At 55.9% G+C, this 16853-nt stretch overlaps 1 protein-coding gene across 1 annotated transcript in view; it reads left to right on the plus strand.

The window, feature by feature from the left end:
* TNR (tenascin R) overlaps positions 1–16853 on the plus strand; it is a 63121-nt gene that overhangs the window by 28181 nt on the left and 18087 nt on the right. Inside the window, exons 8-13 of the mRNA XM_036273134.1 lie at positions 6851–6940; positions 7863–8126; positions 8751–9020; positions 9943–10062; positions 11188–11334; positions 14491–14610. Of these exons, the coding sequence (XP_036129027.1) occupies positions 6851–6940; positions 7863–8126; positions 8751–9020; positions 9943–10062; positions 11188–11334; positions 14491–14610 (1011 nt within the window). The remainder of the gene's footprint in view (positions 1–6850; positions 6941–7862; positions 8127–8750; positions 9021–9942; positions 10063–11187; positions 11335–14490; positions 14611–16853) is intronic.

Below are 16853 nucleotides of genomic sequence, written 5' to 3' on the forward strand. Positions count from 1 at the left end.
CCACAGCAATGCCACTCACTCAGCCTCTGAGGTGCCCAGCCCTCCTTGTCTACTGCTCTCCATGCATGCCCCACCTGGCATAAGCCCCTCCCACGTCTTGTCTTGCATTTCTGATTCTGCACCCCAGGTGCTTACATTTCAGGGACTTCCCTTGCTCTTGGGATAAGCCCCAAACCTTAGCAGAGCCCACGCAGCCTGCCTGGTCCTCCTGCCATCTTCCCCAGCTTCCCCTCCTGCCACGTCCCCTGATGCTCCCTGGGCTCCAGGCCCACAGGTGTGCTTCTCCCAGCGCCTCAGACACCTTGTCCCTCCCTCCTGTCCTCGCTCACACGCTGTTCCCGCTGCCGCCTGTCAGGCTCGCCACTACCCTGTCACCGCGTTCCGTCTGCTTCCCGCTCAGCTATCCGTCCCTGGTAACATCTCAGGGAGCCTGCCTGGTTCCCGGGCGAGGTCACGCCCTCTGGCCTGCAGCCCCTCTCCCTGGTTACCGCTCACCTCCCAGCGCCCCTGTCTGTCATTGCACGCTGGTGGCGTGATGCTTCGATCGCCGGTGTCCACCCTCAGCCTAAAGTTCTGTGGGGAGTGGACCCTGTTAGTGCCTGCTCGTCCTTGGCCCCGTGTCCAGCACAGTGTCCAGCACTTACTCGGTTCTAGATAAGCGATGGCCGGCCAGCTGGATGAGTGAATGAACGTGTGACTGTCCCTGTGCCGGGCATAGACAGGAGGCCAGCGGAAGGTGAGCTCGGTCAGGCCGCAGGCGCCTGCACAGAGGGGAGTGGGAGTCACGGAGGCGCTTCCACAAGGTGACGTGGTCCCTGGCTGTGTGCGCAGCGTGGAGCAGGGACGAGGGGGCAAGGCCAGAGGCGGAGACTTGTCACAAGGCTGTGGAGTCAGCGGGAGAGATGATGGCAGCGCGGACTGAGCCGGTCACCCGGATGCCTGGCCGGGGAGCGTTCCCTGTCCCCCTGGGGCCTCGCACACACCCATCCAAGAAGACCTGCCTGGAGGACCTCCCCGAAAGGCCGGTGACCGGAGTGCAGGACACGTTTTACATGGAGACAGTGCCGAGCAGCCACGGACCAGGGCCCCCACCGCGCCCGCCCCCGGAGACTCTGTCCGGCTCCTCGGCTTCCGGAGAAGCATCCGCCCTCCTAGCAGACAAGGGGGACGAGCGAGGAGTGCGCACGGCAAACAAGGGCAGTGTCCTCGGAGCTGTGTTCCTCCTGGACTGAAAGCCCAGACCGTCTTGCCAAATGAGGCCAGTTAAAGTAAATATAATAAATGCTTTTTCCAGGCAGACGCACTCCCTAAAACACAGCCAGGAGCTGGAAGGATATGCTGACCAAGCAGGTTAATGGGGGTGAATTAGATGTAGCAGGAGCAGACCAGCTGGCGGAAGGGCCTTTACAGTGAGCTGGAGACATTCACAAAAATTAAAGCTACACCGAAGAGCTGAAATGATACAGGGGGGAACTAATTCGAAGGGCAGCCCACCCCTGCCTAGAGCCTCCGGCTGGTTTAGCAATCAGCAATTTCCAGGGATGATGGCTGGTTGTTCGGATGGCGGATACACCATAAAATCATGAGAGAGAGAAGAACCCAGTCACATCCTGGTCATTATTTCCCTCTCCCAAGGGGAACAAAGACTCTCCCTTCACTGAGCATCAGTATTATTCCAGACAGAGTTACAGCTCATTCCACCTTCACAACACCTCACGAGGGATGTTAGCATGCCCATTTTATAGATGAGGAAACTGAGGCTCGGGGCATTTGGAAGTTTGCCCAAGTTCCCAAAGCTAGCAAGGGGCAGGGCTGTGACTCAAAGGTAGTCCCGAGGCCCAGTCAAAAGCCTCCCATTCCCTGCTGCTGCTATTAAAAAAAATAGAATGCAAGGGACAGTCGGAACGTCAGTGGCTTATAAGGAAAGGAAAAATTATTATTGAGAAGTGGGCTTGGATAGGTCGATTCTTTTTTATTAGAGTTGGGCTGATGAAATTAACCTACAAATATATATTACGCATAATTATCCCAGGGAGCTCACTGCTGGGAGATTTATAAAGGCAAATGGCTCTCTGTGACTTGAGAAGAGTTTACAGGCACATAAGGAAGTCAAGTATGTCAGTACTTGCTGAGATGCACATTACAAGGACTGTTGGCTTTCCCGCACTGGCGGGGCACGGGGGTACAGAAGAAAGGACCTTGACGAAAGGGAGGCACAGTAAGGGAGAAGCTTGATCCCAGGTCTAAACAGTTGTGTTTTTGCCCTCACTCTCCAACTTGGATGCTGAAGACAAGAGTTTATAGCTCCCAAGGGCCCCCTTTTTCCCTGGTTCCAGACATGTTGTTTGTTTGGGTTTATAAAACAAGACCCTGGCCAGGGTGGGAGGGGTCCTCACTCCAGGCTCACCTGCAGCAATCCCTCTTGGGAAACTCCAATGCTCCCCACTGCCACCCTCCCTAGCCCCTCCTCATAATAATCGGGGCTCCCAGCAGGAGGTCCCACCCCTCTGCCCCCTCCCCGTTGTCTTTGGAAGCTCTGCTCTGTGGAGCATGGAATAAGAGCCAGGACTTGGGACTCTGCACCCAGGCTCGGCCGCTCCTGGTGTGATCTGGGGCCCTTGACTTCACCCTTCCAGGCCTCTGTTGCACCATCTGTGAAATGGGGATGATACCACTCACCACACAGCATCATGATGAGGCTGTAATGAGATCATGTGTTCAGTGAGTTTCAGATAGCACTTCTAACACAGCAAGCTACTCCGTAGGCTGATGATGGTGCTGGGGGCCGGGGGAGAGGGGAAGGAGTTGGAGGAAGGGGAGGAGGGAGAGGCCTGTGAGCTGATGGATGGTTTAGGATGACCTCTTTGAATCCACGTGGCAGAGTGGAGAACCTTGCTTCTGAGAGTGGGGTGTGGGGATCCGCAGCAAGGGGTTCGCCCGGGAGATGTCAGGGCCTCTCCTCCCAGATCCACCGAATCAGCCCACATTCTAGGAGAGCCCAGGTGGCCTGTGTGCACATGAGTGGGTAGGAAGCACTCATTTCGAGACGGCTTCTGAAGTCACCCCCTTGGGTTTGAGACCCACTTCACAGATGCGTGTCCCCGGGCAGACTCCTTCCAGTTTCCGGCCCGGGGGACCTCACCTGCACTCCCCGAGGGTTGATGAGGCTCAAGGGAAGCATGTGCGTCCGTATATATAAGCACTTAGGACGGAGACCAATGCCAAGGGCGCATTCAATAGCCACTGGACCTTTGGTTGATTCTGATCCCCACAAAGCTCAGACCCGGATCCATGGCTTTCTGGCCCTTCCCTGCTACAAGCTCACACCCCGTTATTCTCACCCTGACCCTAAGCCCTGAGAGCCCTCTGGCACCTGTATCTGCTATTCCCTGCAGGAGCCCTTGTCTCTGTGGCCTCCGTTCCCGCCTTGTTGTGGAGTCCAGGCCCTTCCTGACTCTCCGGGTCTCTGAGTCATGCTAGGGGCTCACAGCATGCACCCCCCACCCAGCCGCCCCCTCACAGACCTCGGCCTTTGCAACGCAGAGGCCAGGCTGGGCACCACGCACCAAACATTCCTTCCATCTTCGTCTCTAGGCAACGCCCAGTGAATCCCCACTGGAGTGTGAGTTTGTTTCTGACAAGAGACTTTGGGTCCGCGGTGATTTTTTCTTCATTCTGGCGGCTTCTGTGTCCCTAACGATGTCTTGTTCAGCTCAGCCTTGCAGCCCGGGTGATGTCTGCTTGGCTTGTGTACCTGGAGTCCCTCAGGGGTCCCCAAGAGACATGTGCTTTATAGGCTCATCGGGGGACCTTGAGGTTGGAATTGGCAGCACCTACCAGGGACTGCACCACATGTTCCCGGGTAGCGATGCAAAGTGAAAACCACAGAGAAAACTCCTGGGAGGGAGGGAAGGAAGGAGGGAGGGAGAGGAGAAGGAAGAGAGGAGAGAGGAGAGCCCGCCCTGGACTGGAATTTGGCTGGGGAGCAGACGCCCCGCCTCGGAGGTGACTCCCCAAACCCAGTCTTGGGAAGGCCAAAAGCTGTGGTGTTTTGCCAAGAAAAGGGAAAGGGGTCCTCCTGGCTGTCTACACTCCCTGGCCGCCCCCACAAGCAGGAGCCCACGTTTGAGAACCTCGTAGGCAGGAGAAGGGCAAAGGGAGCTGGTCCGTAGGGCCAGTGAGCACAGGGCTCCAAGCCAGTCCTCCCAGGCCGGTCCCCACATCCTCACCCACCCCACGGGACACCCACCTGCCTCTCTGCGTGTTCACTGCCTCGATCCCATCCACCAGATGCTAATCAGAAAAACTACCAACAGGGCTTGGGAAACCCAGGGGCACCGTGGTACCACGCAGGATTGCAAGAAAACCAAGACCTACATACAGCCAGACACACACCACACGCTCTGTCTGCCCCGTCAGGCTGTGAGCTGCCGCCCTCTGGCTGCGGAGCAAAGACCTCTACCGAATCCACGCTCCCCTGGGGCGGCTCCCGGTGAGAAGGGGGCTCCCGCGGGCGCAGAGCCCGGAGAGGTGCTTGTCCACAGGGGGTTTTCTGTGAAGGAATCCGGGACTCCCGGAGGGGTCCACCTGGCACGCCAGGGCTGACCAAGGAACCTGTTCGTTCCAGCCTCTCTGCACCCCGGACGTGCCAGGCACAAGCACCAGCCCGGGCACCAGAGAAGGAGTCGGGCAACGGGCCTGGGGCCCAGGCCAGACTGTGCTCAGCCTCCTGTGGGCAAAGTCACAGTGACCCCAAGTGGTCACTTCAGTAAGGCACCCTCTGAACAGGGCGCCACCTTCCAGGGGCTGAAAGGTGGGGACGGGGCTGCAGAGACCCAAGTGGAGCAGAGGAGGCGAAGGGCAGAGGTTTCCGCACCCCCACCCCACCCCCGCCTCATAGACCTGGCACAGGAGGTGTGTGTCCTAATCTGTTGAAGAGCTGGGCGCGGGAACCAGGAGAGGCAGGTGGGAACCACCTGAGGCGGGGTGTCCTGTAGAACATGGGAGTGGAGAAGAAACAAAGGACCTGGGTTCCAAGCCCCGTTTACTGTACCTGAGCTTTGTGGCCTTGGTCAAGGAAGGAGCCCCTCTGAGCCTCTGCCTGCTCAGCAGCAATCCCCTCCCAGCAGAGCTCGGGGGAATGCGATGAGGGGCCTTGCAGGGCTCTAAGAAACTGTCGTTAATGACAGTATCCTTGACCATCAGACACTGAGAAATTCTTCGAACTTTATTTCTCCCTCCTTCCTGCCCTGTTCGTCATTCTTCTAGACCACCTATTGCAGCTCAGAGCTTGGCACAGTACAGGTGCTCGAGAAATAATAGTTTCCTTCTTCAGTACAGACTTTTTCCAGTCTCATTAAGGGTGATGCCCATTCAGCCCACCCTGGTGTCCCGGTTCCCAGCCTCTCAGTAACGCCTGGAGAGTGAGTGCACCAAGCGCCGGGGAGTCAGGGGAGGCTGGGCACACAGAGAGCAGGGCAGCCCGACGCCAAGCTGAACAAAGGAGGTTCTGTAAGAAGTGGAGACTGGCGGTTTCCTACAGCGTTTCCTGCGCGAACGCTAGAAAGGGATCGGCCGTTCCTCTGCTGCCCTCCCAGGAGCCGGAGGAGAGATAAAGGGAGCATTGCAGAGAGCAAGGAGATCTCCAGAACATGAGAAGTCCCTGGGGGTCTCCGAGCGCAGATGTAGGAACGTCCTGGATGCGGCTCGGATACGTTTCTTCTGGCAGAACCGCGTCCGTCGTACCTGCGGGCGGAGAACACCCGGAATGAAAGCGCAGGCAGGGGCCTGTGACGTGGGTCCCACGTCCCCGCGCCCCCGACAGAGGACCGGGGAACGGAGCCCTTGAAATTCTGCCCCACGATTTTCTGGAAGAAGATGATTCCACTGTAAATTATTGAAGATTTCATTTAAGCTTCATAAATAAGACACTCAGATGAAAACACTACATGTTAGATCCGCTTGGCAACATGTAATTTCTGTCTGCCTCCCTCACTCCATCACCCTTCATCCACGTCGGAGAAGTTCTGCTTCTTTATAGGCAACTGAAGGTCTCAATCAGTTGCCTGGGAAAAGTAGTTTATGTCCCAGAGGTAATCTAATTTTTCCAACCAAGGATGTACCTGGGACTTGTGACGGAGATAAATGTGTGCTTTGAACAGATCTAGGGCATCACAATCAGCCCATCAATCAGCGACAGGTGCTCAGCCCTGCCAGGACCAGGGCCCTGCTGACACCTGGACTCCCTGAGTCTCTGGTTTCATCAGCACCATCAGCAGGTGTGCTGAGGACCAACCTGTACCGGCCTGGGGAACACAGAGAAAATGACTCAGAGACCTGGAATTTCTGTGAGCGAGGGAAGAAGAATATTAGCTGCTGTCACATTGAGCCAGGCACGGTACTTTATCCACATGGGTTCATCGCATCCTCCCAGGGACCCTCTGCATCGGATACTATCATTCACCCCCTTCTACACAAACTGACGCTCAGAGACGTTAAGGAATCAAAGTTACCCAAGTGGAAAGTGGCAGAGCCTGAATATTAAAGGGCAGACCTCAAACTCGGTCCGACTTCGAAGTTCACCTCCACTAGCATGGACGTGTCCGAGAGACAAGAGCTAAGGGTTAGGAAGTGGGCGGGGCTGGGTTGAGGAAGGGATAAAGGCTGATGCTAATCCACCCCTGCAAGCGAGCCTGGTCAGCAAGGCCTGGCGGGTTCTGCCCGACTCAACGCGGGGCGGGGGGGGTTTGTTGCTTCGCCTGCACTAGAGCCACACGGGGTGGGGGTGCACACCCTCTGGCTGCCCCACAGCAACCCCTTCATTGACGTGTGTTTCTGTATCTACCGACAGATCTGGTACCTGGCACTGAGTATGGGGTTGGAATATCCGCTGTCATGAACTCTCAGCAAAGCATACCAGCCACTATGAATGCCAGGACCGGTGAGTGGGAGACTTGGTGCAGGACTAGACCGAGGCAGCCTGGGACCCCGAGAAGCCGTGGAGGCAACGCTCCCAGTGAGCAGGTCCCTGGGCCACAGCTCTCGGCCTGGGAACAACGTCCTCCTGGTGGCAATTTGATTCCGTGTCTAACCCCTGACACTGACGTCCAGGACGGGGTCCCGCCCTCTTCCCCATAGATCTGGGCGTGGTCTTCCGTAGTCTAAGGGGCTGTCCAGACACGTCCAGAGCAGAGATGAAAAATCCCAAATAAGTCGGCATCATAGCAGGTCATATTTCTTCTCGATCACCCCGCAGCAGGCAGAAGGTGGTGTCCCTTACGGAGTACCACAGAAGCCCTCAGAAAGGCCAGAGGGACGAAGGTCTAGACTTGGAGATGACCTATGAAATCTAAGAGCAATGGAAAGGTCCACTCGAGACCCTTCCTACTCTGGACCCAGCACTGTACTTCCACGTCCTGGGTGAATTTCCAAGTCACTCCAGTCCCTTAGGTACAAGTCCTGGCTTGAGCATAGACAACCTCACCAGAGAACCACATGGACATGGGTCCCCAGGAGGCCTCGGGTCTCGTTGCCCGCACAGCCGTGGCCAGGTCAGTCCAAATGGCCCTGGGAACGGAGGGAGCTACCGTGGCCAGGAGTGGCCCGGCCCCGCCTGTCGTTCCCGTTTTGCCCTGATTGGTTGACTGAGAAAGGCCGGGAGGCAGTGAATTTGGAGAGCTTGACAGTCCGCAGCCAGCTGATAACACCTTTCTGCAGATTGTCCATCTGTTTGCCGAGCCCCCGACCCCCTTTCCAGGGAAGGTGCTTCACGAGATATGAGCCGAGCGTCAGCAACGACAGGCTGATCCTCATGGCCAGCCTGTGGCACCTGTGCAGAATGGGCTCCTTATGTTTACCCACAGAACTTGACAGTCCTCGAGACCTCATGGTGACAGCCTCCTCGGAGACCTCCATCTCCCTCATCTGGACCAAGGCCAGCGGCCCCATTGACCACTACCGGATTACCTTCACCCCATCCTCTGGGATCGCCTCAGAAGTCACCGTGCCCAGGGACAGGACCTCGTACACCCTGACCGATCTGGAGCCCGGGGCAGAGTACATCATCTCGGTCACTGCGGAGCGAGGTCGGCAGCAGAGCTTGGAGTCCACCGTGGACGCCTTCACAGGTACCAGGCAGCGCAATGCCGCTGGGTTCAGGGATCCGCGGATCTCAGTGTGAGCAGGCCGTCCAGGCTCTTGCCCCGTTTCCTTGAGAGCAAGGAGGAATGTGGGTAGGGAAAGAACAGACAGAGGGGGCACTGATAAGTCATCAAGAGGGAAAGGTTGGAAGCAAAGGAGAGAGGTGAAGTAGGCCACCTACATGTCTGAAAATTTGTATCTGGTTTCATAGCCCAGACAGGGTGGCTGATTCCATCGGTCCTTCCCTACCTGCACCACGTCAGTGGGCATGCAGAAGACTCATGGGATCATGTGCAATTCCCTTCAGGATAGAGGTTTTAGCTCGTGGATCTTACTATGAATAAGCCACAGAGGTAACACTGGCTGACCCTCCCAAGGGCTTGGAGAAAGGAGAGTGGACAGGACTGGAGTGCGCAGACGTAGAGCTTCTGGCTCCGCCCGGGAAGGTGTGGTCCAAGGAAAGCAGGTCCCTGCAATCAGAAGGCTCCTCCAGCCAGGAGCTCCGCCCCCACCGCACGTGTGTCTCACAACTGTCCATCTGCTCTGCTCTCCAGGAGCCCCGCCCCCACCGCACGTGTGTCTCACAACTGTCCATCTGCTCTGCTTTCCAGGCTTCCGCCCCATCTCGCATCTGCACTTTTCTCACGTGACCTCCTCCAGCGTGAACATCACCTGGAGTGACCCATCCCCTCCGGCAGACAGACTCATCCTGAACTACAGCCCCCGGGATGAAGAGGAAGACATGACAGAGGTCTCCCTGGATGCCACCAAGAGGCATGCCGTCCTGATGGGCTTGCAGCCGGCCACCGAGTACATCGTGAACCTGGTGGCGGTGCACGGCACCGTGACCTCTGAGCCCATCGTGGGCTCCATCACCACAGGTGAGGCCGGACGACTTTACAGAAAGCGGTGGAGCACGAGTCAATGCCATTTACAAAGGGAAACGCCCAAGGAGGGGGAGGCGGTCTCGTTTGGCTAAGGAGGGTCTGTGAGCTGCTGGGAAAACCACTGCTCCCGCAGTCGTATGAAACGCACAAGTTGGGAAACTTCCATTTAGAAAGTAGGGTGGACCCAATGTCTTGAGGAGGCCAGGGCTTAAATGTGTTGGTCCAGGGGTCCTCCCACTACGAGCGAGGAGAAAGCCCCGGAGAGAGCTGGTCTCCAGGAGGAAACCCTTCTACAGTGAGGAGATGCCTGTTTCTGTCCTGAAGAGCCATCTCGTGGCTGCTCACTGAAGCAACGGGTACTTCCTCCGAATCTCATAGCTGGACCGGCGGGGTCAACACACGCTGGCTTCCACCCTGTGGTTCTCGAGTGCGCAGTAAAATACAGCACGCAGTAAAAATGGAAAACTGTTTAGGAAAGTGGATTTGTTCTGGACTTGTTCTCTGAGATCCCTCAATAGGCAGTTTTTCCAAACTGAACCAAAAGTGGCTGCCAAAAAAATTAGGGATGTAGATGGAGCTGGGTTTGCCCAAGAGAAGGTGGGTTTGCCCAAGAGAAAATGCCCATGTGAACTCCTAGTTCAAAACGAAACATGCAAACTTCAAGGAATTCGCAGCTGGCCTTCAGGAAGGTATCAGCTGCTGCGCAGACACTTTGTATCATTCAAATACCCTCCAGGAATGTGGCTTGGGACACACCCCTGAGGCTGTAGGTGAGACTTCAGCCTGACCATGGTGTTCAGTACACAGTAAGGTCTGAGACACCATGAGCTCCTGGTCCACATAAAACCAGGGACAGGAATTTCTTTTTCACTCTGTGCTTTCTGTCTGTTTCCCACAACCACCGGCTGCCTTGTAGGAATTGACCCCCCCAAAGACATCACAATTAGCAACGTGACCAAGGACTCAGTGGTGGTGTCCTGGAGCCCTCCTGTCGCATCGTTTGATTACTACCGCGTCTCGTATCGGCCAACACAAGGTGATCACGCCTTTTGATTTCTCAGAGATGAGTGGATTGGAGCTGGGTCGAGGTGGTTTCGGGAGGAGAGTCATGTCACCTCAGGCTTGCGCTTCGTCCTCCTCCGCGGCACGTCCCATCAGCGTGACAGTGGGTGGGTGAGGAGCGCTCAGGGCCCACACTCCCCAGCTCCTCTCGGAGAGGCTGAGCCGCACGGCCCCGAGGGCAGGCTGTCACCGGCAGGGTCACTGGTCCCTGTCACCCAGCCGCTGCAGTGAGGCACGAGGAGCCCGAAAGATCTGCCGAGAGCCAGGCCGTGGGCACGCTCCTGAGACAGTGAGGTCTAAGACCAGAGCCCTGGGAGCAGGCGGGCGCCTGGAGACCCCGCAGAACCAGGGGCTTGGCGGGAACCGCGGTGAGGGCGGCCCGATTTCTGCCACTCGGGCTGAGTTGTGAGTCAGAGGAAGTGGCGCAGACCTCACCTGCGTCCCACCAGGTCCTGCTGGTGGAGGACACACTCACGTCCCCTGAGGAGATGGGGCAGTTTCCAAGCTACTGAGTCTCTGGTCTGTGTGAACTACTCTGTGCAGCTAGACCCTCTATACTGCCTCTATTTTTATTTTATTTTTTAAATCCTCACCCGAGGATTTTTCTATTGATCTTCAGATAGAGTGGGAGGGAAGGAGAGAGAGAGAAACATCTATGTGAGAGAGACACATCGACTGGTTGCCTCCCACAAGAGCTGACTGGGGCTGGGGATGAACTGCAACCGAGGTACGTGCCCTTGACCGGAATCGAACCTGAGATGCATTGGTCCGCGGGCCAACACTCTAACTGCTGAGCCAAACCGGCCAGGGCTACACTGCCTTTAAAAAGACCAGTTTGCTAGAAGACCACCTAATGAGTAGTTCGTTTTCCTTTGCTCCAAGGAGCCTATAAAATGAGGGGCGGAGCCAGCATGCGAGGTCTCCAAGCTCAACATTCCCAGCCCGTGGACCTTCTCGTCCCTCCCCCCTGAGTGCTGGGCCCTGCATCTATCCATGCTTCCTGGCCAAGCGCTACAGCAGCTCCTATGTGGACTGTACTGTGAGCTGTGTTGATAAGTGATTCCACCGAATGTTAACTGTGGCTTCTGCTCTTCCTCAGTGGGGCGGCTGGACAGCTCAGTGGTGCCCAACACTGTGACAGAATTCACCATCACCAAGCTGTACCCAGCTACTGAATATGAAATCAGCCTTAACAGTGTGCGGGGCAGAGAGGAGAGTGAGCGTGTCTGCACTCTCATGCACACAGGTAGGTGCATCTGTGCTCATGCACACTGGTAGGCACATCTGCACTCTCATGCACACAGGTAGGTGCGTCTGCACTCTCGTGCACACAGGTAGGTGCGTCTGCACTCTCGTGCACACAGGTAGGTGCGTCTGCACTCTCATGCACACAGGTAGGTGCATCTGCGCTCATGCACACAGGTAGGCACATCTGCACTCCCGTGCACACAGGTAGGCACATCTGCACTCTCTTGCACACAGGTAGGTGCATCTGCACTCCCGTGCACACAGGTAGGTGCATCTGCGCTCATGCACACAGGTAGGCACATCTGCACTCATGCACACTGGTAGGCACATCTGCACTCTCATGCACACAGGTCGGCACATCTGCACTCTCTTGCACACAGGTAGGTGCGTCTGCACTCTCGTGCACACAGGTAGGTGCGTCTGCACTCTCATGCACACAGGTAGGTGCATCTGCGCTCATGCACACAGGTAGGCACATCTGCACTCCCGTGCACACAGGTAGGCACATCTGCACTCTCTTGCACACAGGTAGGTGCATCTGCACTCTCGTGCACACAGGTAGGCACATCTGCACTCTCTTGCACACAGGTAGGTGCGTCTGCACTCTCTTGCACACAGGTAGGTGCATCTGCACTCTCGTGCACACAGGTAGGTGCCTCCTCACACTCGTGTACACAGGTAGGCACATCTGCACTCTCATGCACAGAAGAAGGCGTGTCTACACTCTTGCGTGTTCAGATAGGCATGTCTCTCTGGTGTGGACCAAGTCGGAACCCTGGCTGAGGACCTGCGCAAACAGAAGACAGAGGAGGGTGTCCTGGCTGATCTGAGGGCAGTGGGCTCGGAGGCTCCAGTCCGGCGCCCCCTGACTGCTATGAAAAGCAGTTTGCACCTTCTCCCTCCCCTGACAGTCCTCTCTCCTCCTGACCCGCTAGGGGTCGTGCTGGTCTAGGCCAGGGGTTTTCATGGAACTTCCCATCTGAGAGTCATGATGGCTATGAATTTCAGCATAGACATCTGAATGACCCCACCTAATTTTTTTAAACGACTCAGAGAAGGAAGGGATTGCTATTTCAGAGACAACTCGTGGGGTCACGAAACCCAAATATGGCCACAGCCACCAAGGAGCTGCTTTGGCGCCTGCTTTCTGCTCCAGAGATGGAGGAAGAAAGCAGAGACCTCTGAAAACGAGCCCCTTGGATGGGCCTGAGGACCGGGCTCCACTGCCCCGCCTTCCCTAGCCCCGCGGCCAGCCCACCTTGCAGAAGTAGGACACAGTCTGTAAAACCACCAGAGGGACAGCCAAAGCCTTCTGTCCCTAAGCCCCGATAACCTGACCTCCCAGTCAAGCGTCCGTTCCCCTAGCCCGTGGGAAAGCATCCAGCTCCCCTCATGGGGGGACACCTGGGTTAACCGAGGTCACCTGCTCCCCTCGGAGAACGGTCTTTCCTGAACGAGGGGAATGAAGCCCGGAGCACCCCACTGCCCCTGGAGACACGTGCAGAAGCAGCATCTCTAAGGCCATGGCCAATGAAGAGTCCTTCCGAAACGCAAAGTTCTTCTTCTGAAGACCCCCCAGGAGATGCTGATGTCCTGTAGTCTCCTTCCAGGCCTGTGACCACAGAAAACCATGCATTTGGTCCAGTCTCACCCCTTCCATCAAATTATCTGTGACCAGTCACGTATCAAGAAATATCGACCCAAAATGACGCCCAGTGAGGCACAGAGAGCCCGAGAAGCACATTCTCCCATTCGCTGGAGTTAGAACACCTTCCTGAAAGTCTCAGGAAGTCCTGATAAAGAAAGTAGGCTTTTCTCACTGAGGACAAGCAAACGGATGTCCAGAGTCTCTGCCCCCAAGGTACAAGAGAACAGAAACTCGGGCCAAAACCTCATTCTTCAGGATCCTGGTCAACAGCAGCGTCTCTCAGCGGTGTGCCCTCCCGGACCGCCCTCCGTCCCGGTCCGCGGTGCTGTTTTGGCGAACTTCCAATAACCAGACCGCTCACAGAAGTGTCTCGTTGTGTTGCCGTTTGCTGTGGTGGTTGTTTGAACGTGAGGTGCCACAGTTTGGGGAAATGAACCTCGTGCTTAGGCTCAGAGAGATCAAGCTGATGCAGTGTCATAAGAGTGTCCTGCCTCTGTTCTCCTCAAATCAATGGATTTGAAGGAGTCGCTAGCGGCGCAGACTGGGGATGCAGTTCAGATGCTAAAATTATAAAGACATTCTCTTGCTGTCGCTTTGAAATGAGGGACATAGGCAACAGCACAGACCTCCCGTGAGAGAACGGGACCGGATCCACAGCAGATCTAGGTCCGCAAAAGTGACCCATGTGACACTAATTCTGAGCTGACACCTAACCTGCTGTAATAATGTCCATTTCTCGAACAAACCCCCAGTTCGTGGAAGGGAGGCACGGTCATGAAACGGGGCGCAGAGAAGGAATGTGGGCCTGTGACAAGCAGAGCTGGCTCTCCCGACAGGCATCCTCGACCCTCAGCCTGGGAGAACCCCCTTGTCCCTCTGCGTCACAGAAACGATCCCAGGACTCAGGGCAGATACGCCTGGTGAGCAGGAAGCAGGAACACAGCAGTCAGATAGGACTTGGGAGACAACCCAGTTCCATTCAGTCACTGCAGGAGGATTGAGGGAGAACCTCCGGCGTGGTAGGTGCTGGAGACGCTCGGCCTCCACGGAGCTCCCACCACGTACCAGCCAAGCACACACGTCGGTAAAAGCACGGGCAGCCTGCGACGCACATTCTCCCATTCACTGAGGTGTTAGAACAACTTCCATACGTTCTGAGTTTTCCCATCTAGCTCGAGATGCCTAAGACACATGGCCATACCTTGGAATCGCCCACAGCACCCGGCAGTGCTGGGCACATGAGACAGTCATGAGTTAATTCAAAGGGAGATCTGGGGAGAATGGGCTCTTGGGAGAAAGGAAGAGGAGGAGAAGAGGAAGGGGCTGGTGGAACCAGGAGGAGAGAGAAGAAAGTGGTCTCCACTCATTTCATTGTTTGGGATGGCAGAGCAGCCGACGTGTGTCCGGGGTGACGGTGGGGGGCACAGTGGGGGGTCTAAGGGCACCGTTGGCTGCCCTTCCAGTGTGCAGGTGCTCCTTTGCCTGACTTCTCCTGTTCTGTTTCAGCCATGGACAACCCCGTGGACCTGACTGCCACCAACATCACTCCGACGGAAGCCCTGCTGCAGTGGAAGGCACCCGTGGGCGAGGTGGAGAGCTACGTCATCGTCCTCACCTGCCTCGCGGGTGGGTGTCTGCAGGCCTGTACCTCAGACGGGCGGGCCTGGCGGGGCGTGGGGCAGAATACAGTATGAAAGTAAAAAAGCAAACCATTGTGTCAACCTGAGAATGTCCTGCCCGCACGGTGTCCCCTCTATCGACGACGGAACTCGAGAAGGTCGTCCCTGAAGGAAGCAAGAAGGTCACATCAGCAAGGGCAAGTACAGAGCCAGAGCGCGCTGGAGACAGACTCGGGACGGAGCTAAGCCTGCCCCAGAAGAACGTGAGCCAGAAAGCAGACTTGTCCGGATACTTACAGAGCAAGAAAACACTGACGTTATCGGACCGTGCGTGGCACAGACAACAGACACAACAGGTGACCAAGGACCCAGAACGAATCAACTCTTCTGTTGCTTTAGTCTCCTCTGCCCACATCCGGCCCACAAGGCCGAGCCAACGTGGCATCCGACTGCAGGGTCGCCTTCGCCACGCGTGTTCACGTTACGCTGTTTGAAACTCAGTCGCGAAGCCCAAAGCGAAACAGTGCGGAGTGAGTCCAAGTCTCTCGGCCTACAAAAATCACTGCCCTGCCCAAATTAAGGATGTGATCACAGAATCGTTGTGGGTTATCTTCAGAACAAAGATATCAGAAGACAGAGGCAGGCAGGTGCCTTAATTTTCAAAATTAAGGAGAGGAAAAAAAATACAGACACAGACAACAGTGTGGTGTTTGCCAGAGGGAAAGGGGGTGGGGAGGGAGAAGAGACAAAGAGGGAATAAATAGTGACAGAAGACTTGACTTTGGGTGGTTAACCCACGGAATGTACAGATGATGGATTATAGAGTTGTGCACTTGAACGCTGTGTTATTTTATTAACCAGTATCACTCCAGTAAATTCGATTAAAAATAAATACTTTTTTTTTAAAGATAAGAGAAAGCCAGGTCTGTGGGCTACAAAGAAAGGAACTGACTGTCCGAACGTGGGAAAGTAGGAGCAAAACAGACTAGTAAACAAGCAGGAAAGGGCATGAGCGATTTCTCCGCACCACACAGCTTCCCCACGAACAAGTTTTCCCCAAACAACTGCATGTCCTTGTTAGTCACTGGCAAATCTTTCAGCACCTTCAGCAAGGCGTTAGAGAAACCCACGTGTCACTTAGATGGAAAATACTGGACGGGTCATATTTGGAGGTGGGATTGCATGACCCTCCTCAGAGAATGAGTCCCTTTCCCATGGCTCCGTGCTGACCCTCTGTGCACGCACAGACCGCTGCATCTTCTACCGTGCCTCCTGGCCCAGCACGACCCTGCGTTTCTTACCTCCCCCCTCGCCTGCCTTCCCCAGCCACCACCCTGCTTCCTCCACCAGCACATTCTCTCCCCACTTGTCTGCCTAGTAAACCCACCCTCCGGGTCTTCGTTTCAACACCGTCTTCTCTGGCCAAGCTCCTGCTATTCCCCTAAGGCAGTCGGACGAGCTACCCACCGGAACAGCAATTCACTGCCATTCACTCGACGAACCCTAGAAGGGCTCAGAGACAAAACACAGATTCACGAAACTCACACCTAGAGGTGATGCAGACAAGGGGGCAGCTGTAACTCGCCGTGAGCACTGTCGGGGCCTGGGCAAGCATGACACACCTCGGGCACATCCATGGGCCACATCCATGGGCCACGGTGACTGGGATCCCAGTGTTGAGGGGGAGAAGGGAGGCAGATCTTAGATAAAGAGAATGGGGGGGGGGGGATTCGAAGAAAAAGAGCAGCCCGTGCACATTGCAGAGATGAGGGAGACTCAAGGAGTCTGAGCAGCCGGAGTCTGGTGTGCGGGGACTGGCTGGCGGCCGGGCGTGGCGTGATCTATGCTCTTCCAAGGAGTCTGTTCAGATGCACTCGTTCAAATGCCGTTTCTACCCTTAGACCACGAGAAACTCGATACCTCAGGTCCCACTCACCTGGTTTGAAGAAGTGCCTGGTGAACATGCTGACGTCTGAGTGACCCTCTAAAGGCACAGGAGGGGCCTTCCCTGAGCTCCTGCACAGGTTTACCAACAGCGTGATGGGTCCAAAGAAGACTTACCAAATTTGCATATAAAACAAAACCATGATTGGTAGAATCCAAACTCAAATCTGTTTTCCTGAACTGAAACCGTGGTCCAAAACTCCAACCACAAGGCAGAAAGCAATAGAAATCGATGCCCAAAATCCACTACCCAAGGCCGGGTTGGAGGCGCTCATGAGTGAGGTCTTTGATTAGTGATACTCTTTG

This window comes from Molossus molossus, unplaced genomic scaffold (genome assembly GCF_014108415.1).
Source record: "Molossus molossus isolate mMolMol1 unplaced genomic scaffold, mMolMol1.p scaffold_m16_p_20, whole genome shotgun sequence".
Classification (NCBI taxonomy): Eukaryota; Metazoa; Chordata; class Mammalia; order Chiroptera; family Molossidae; genus Molossus; species Molossus molossus.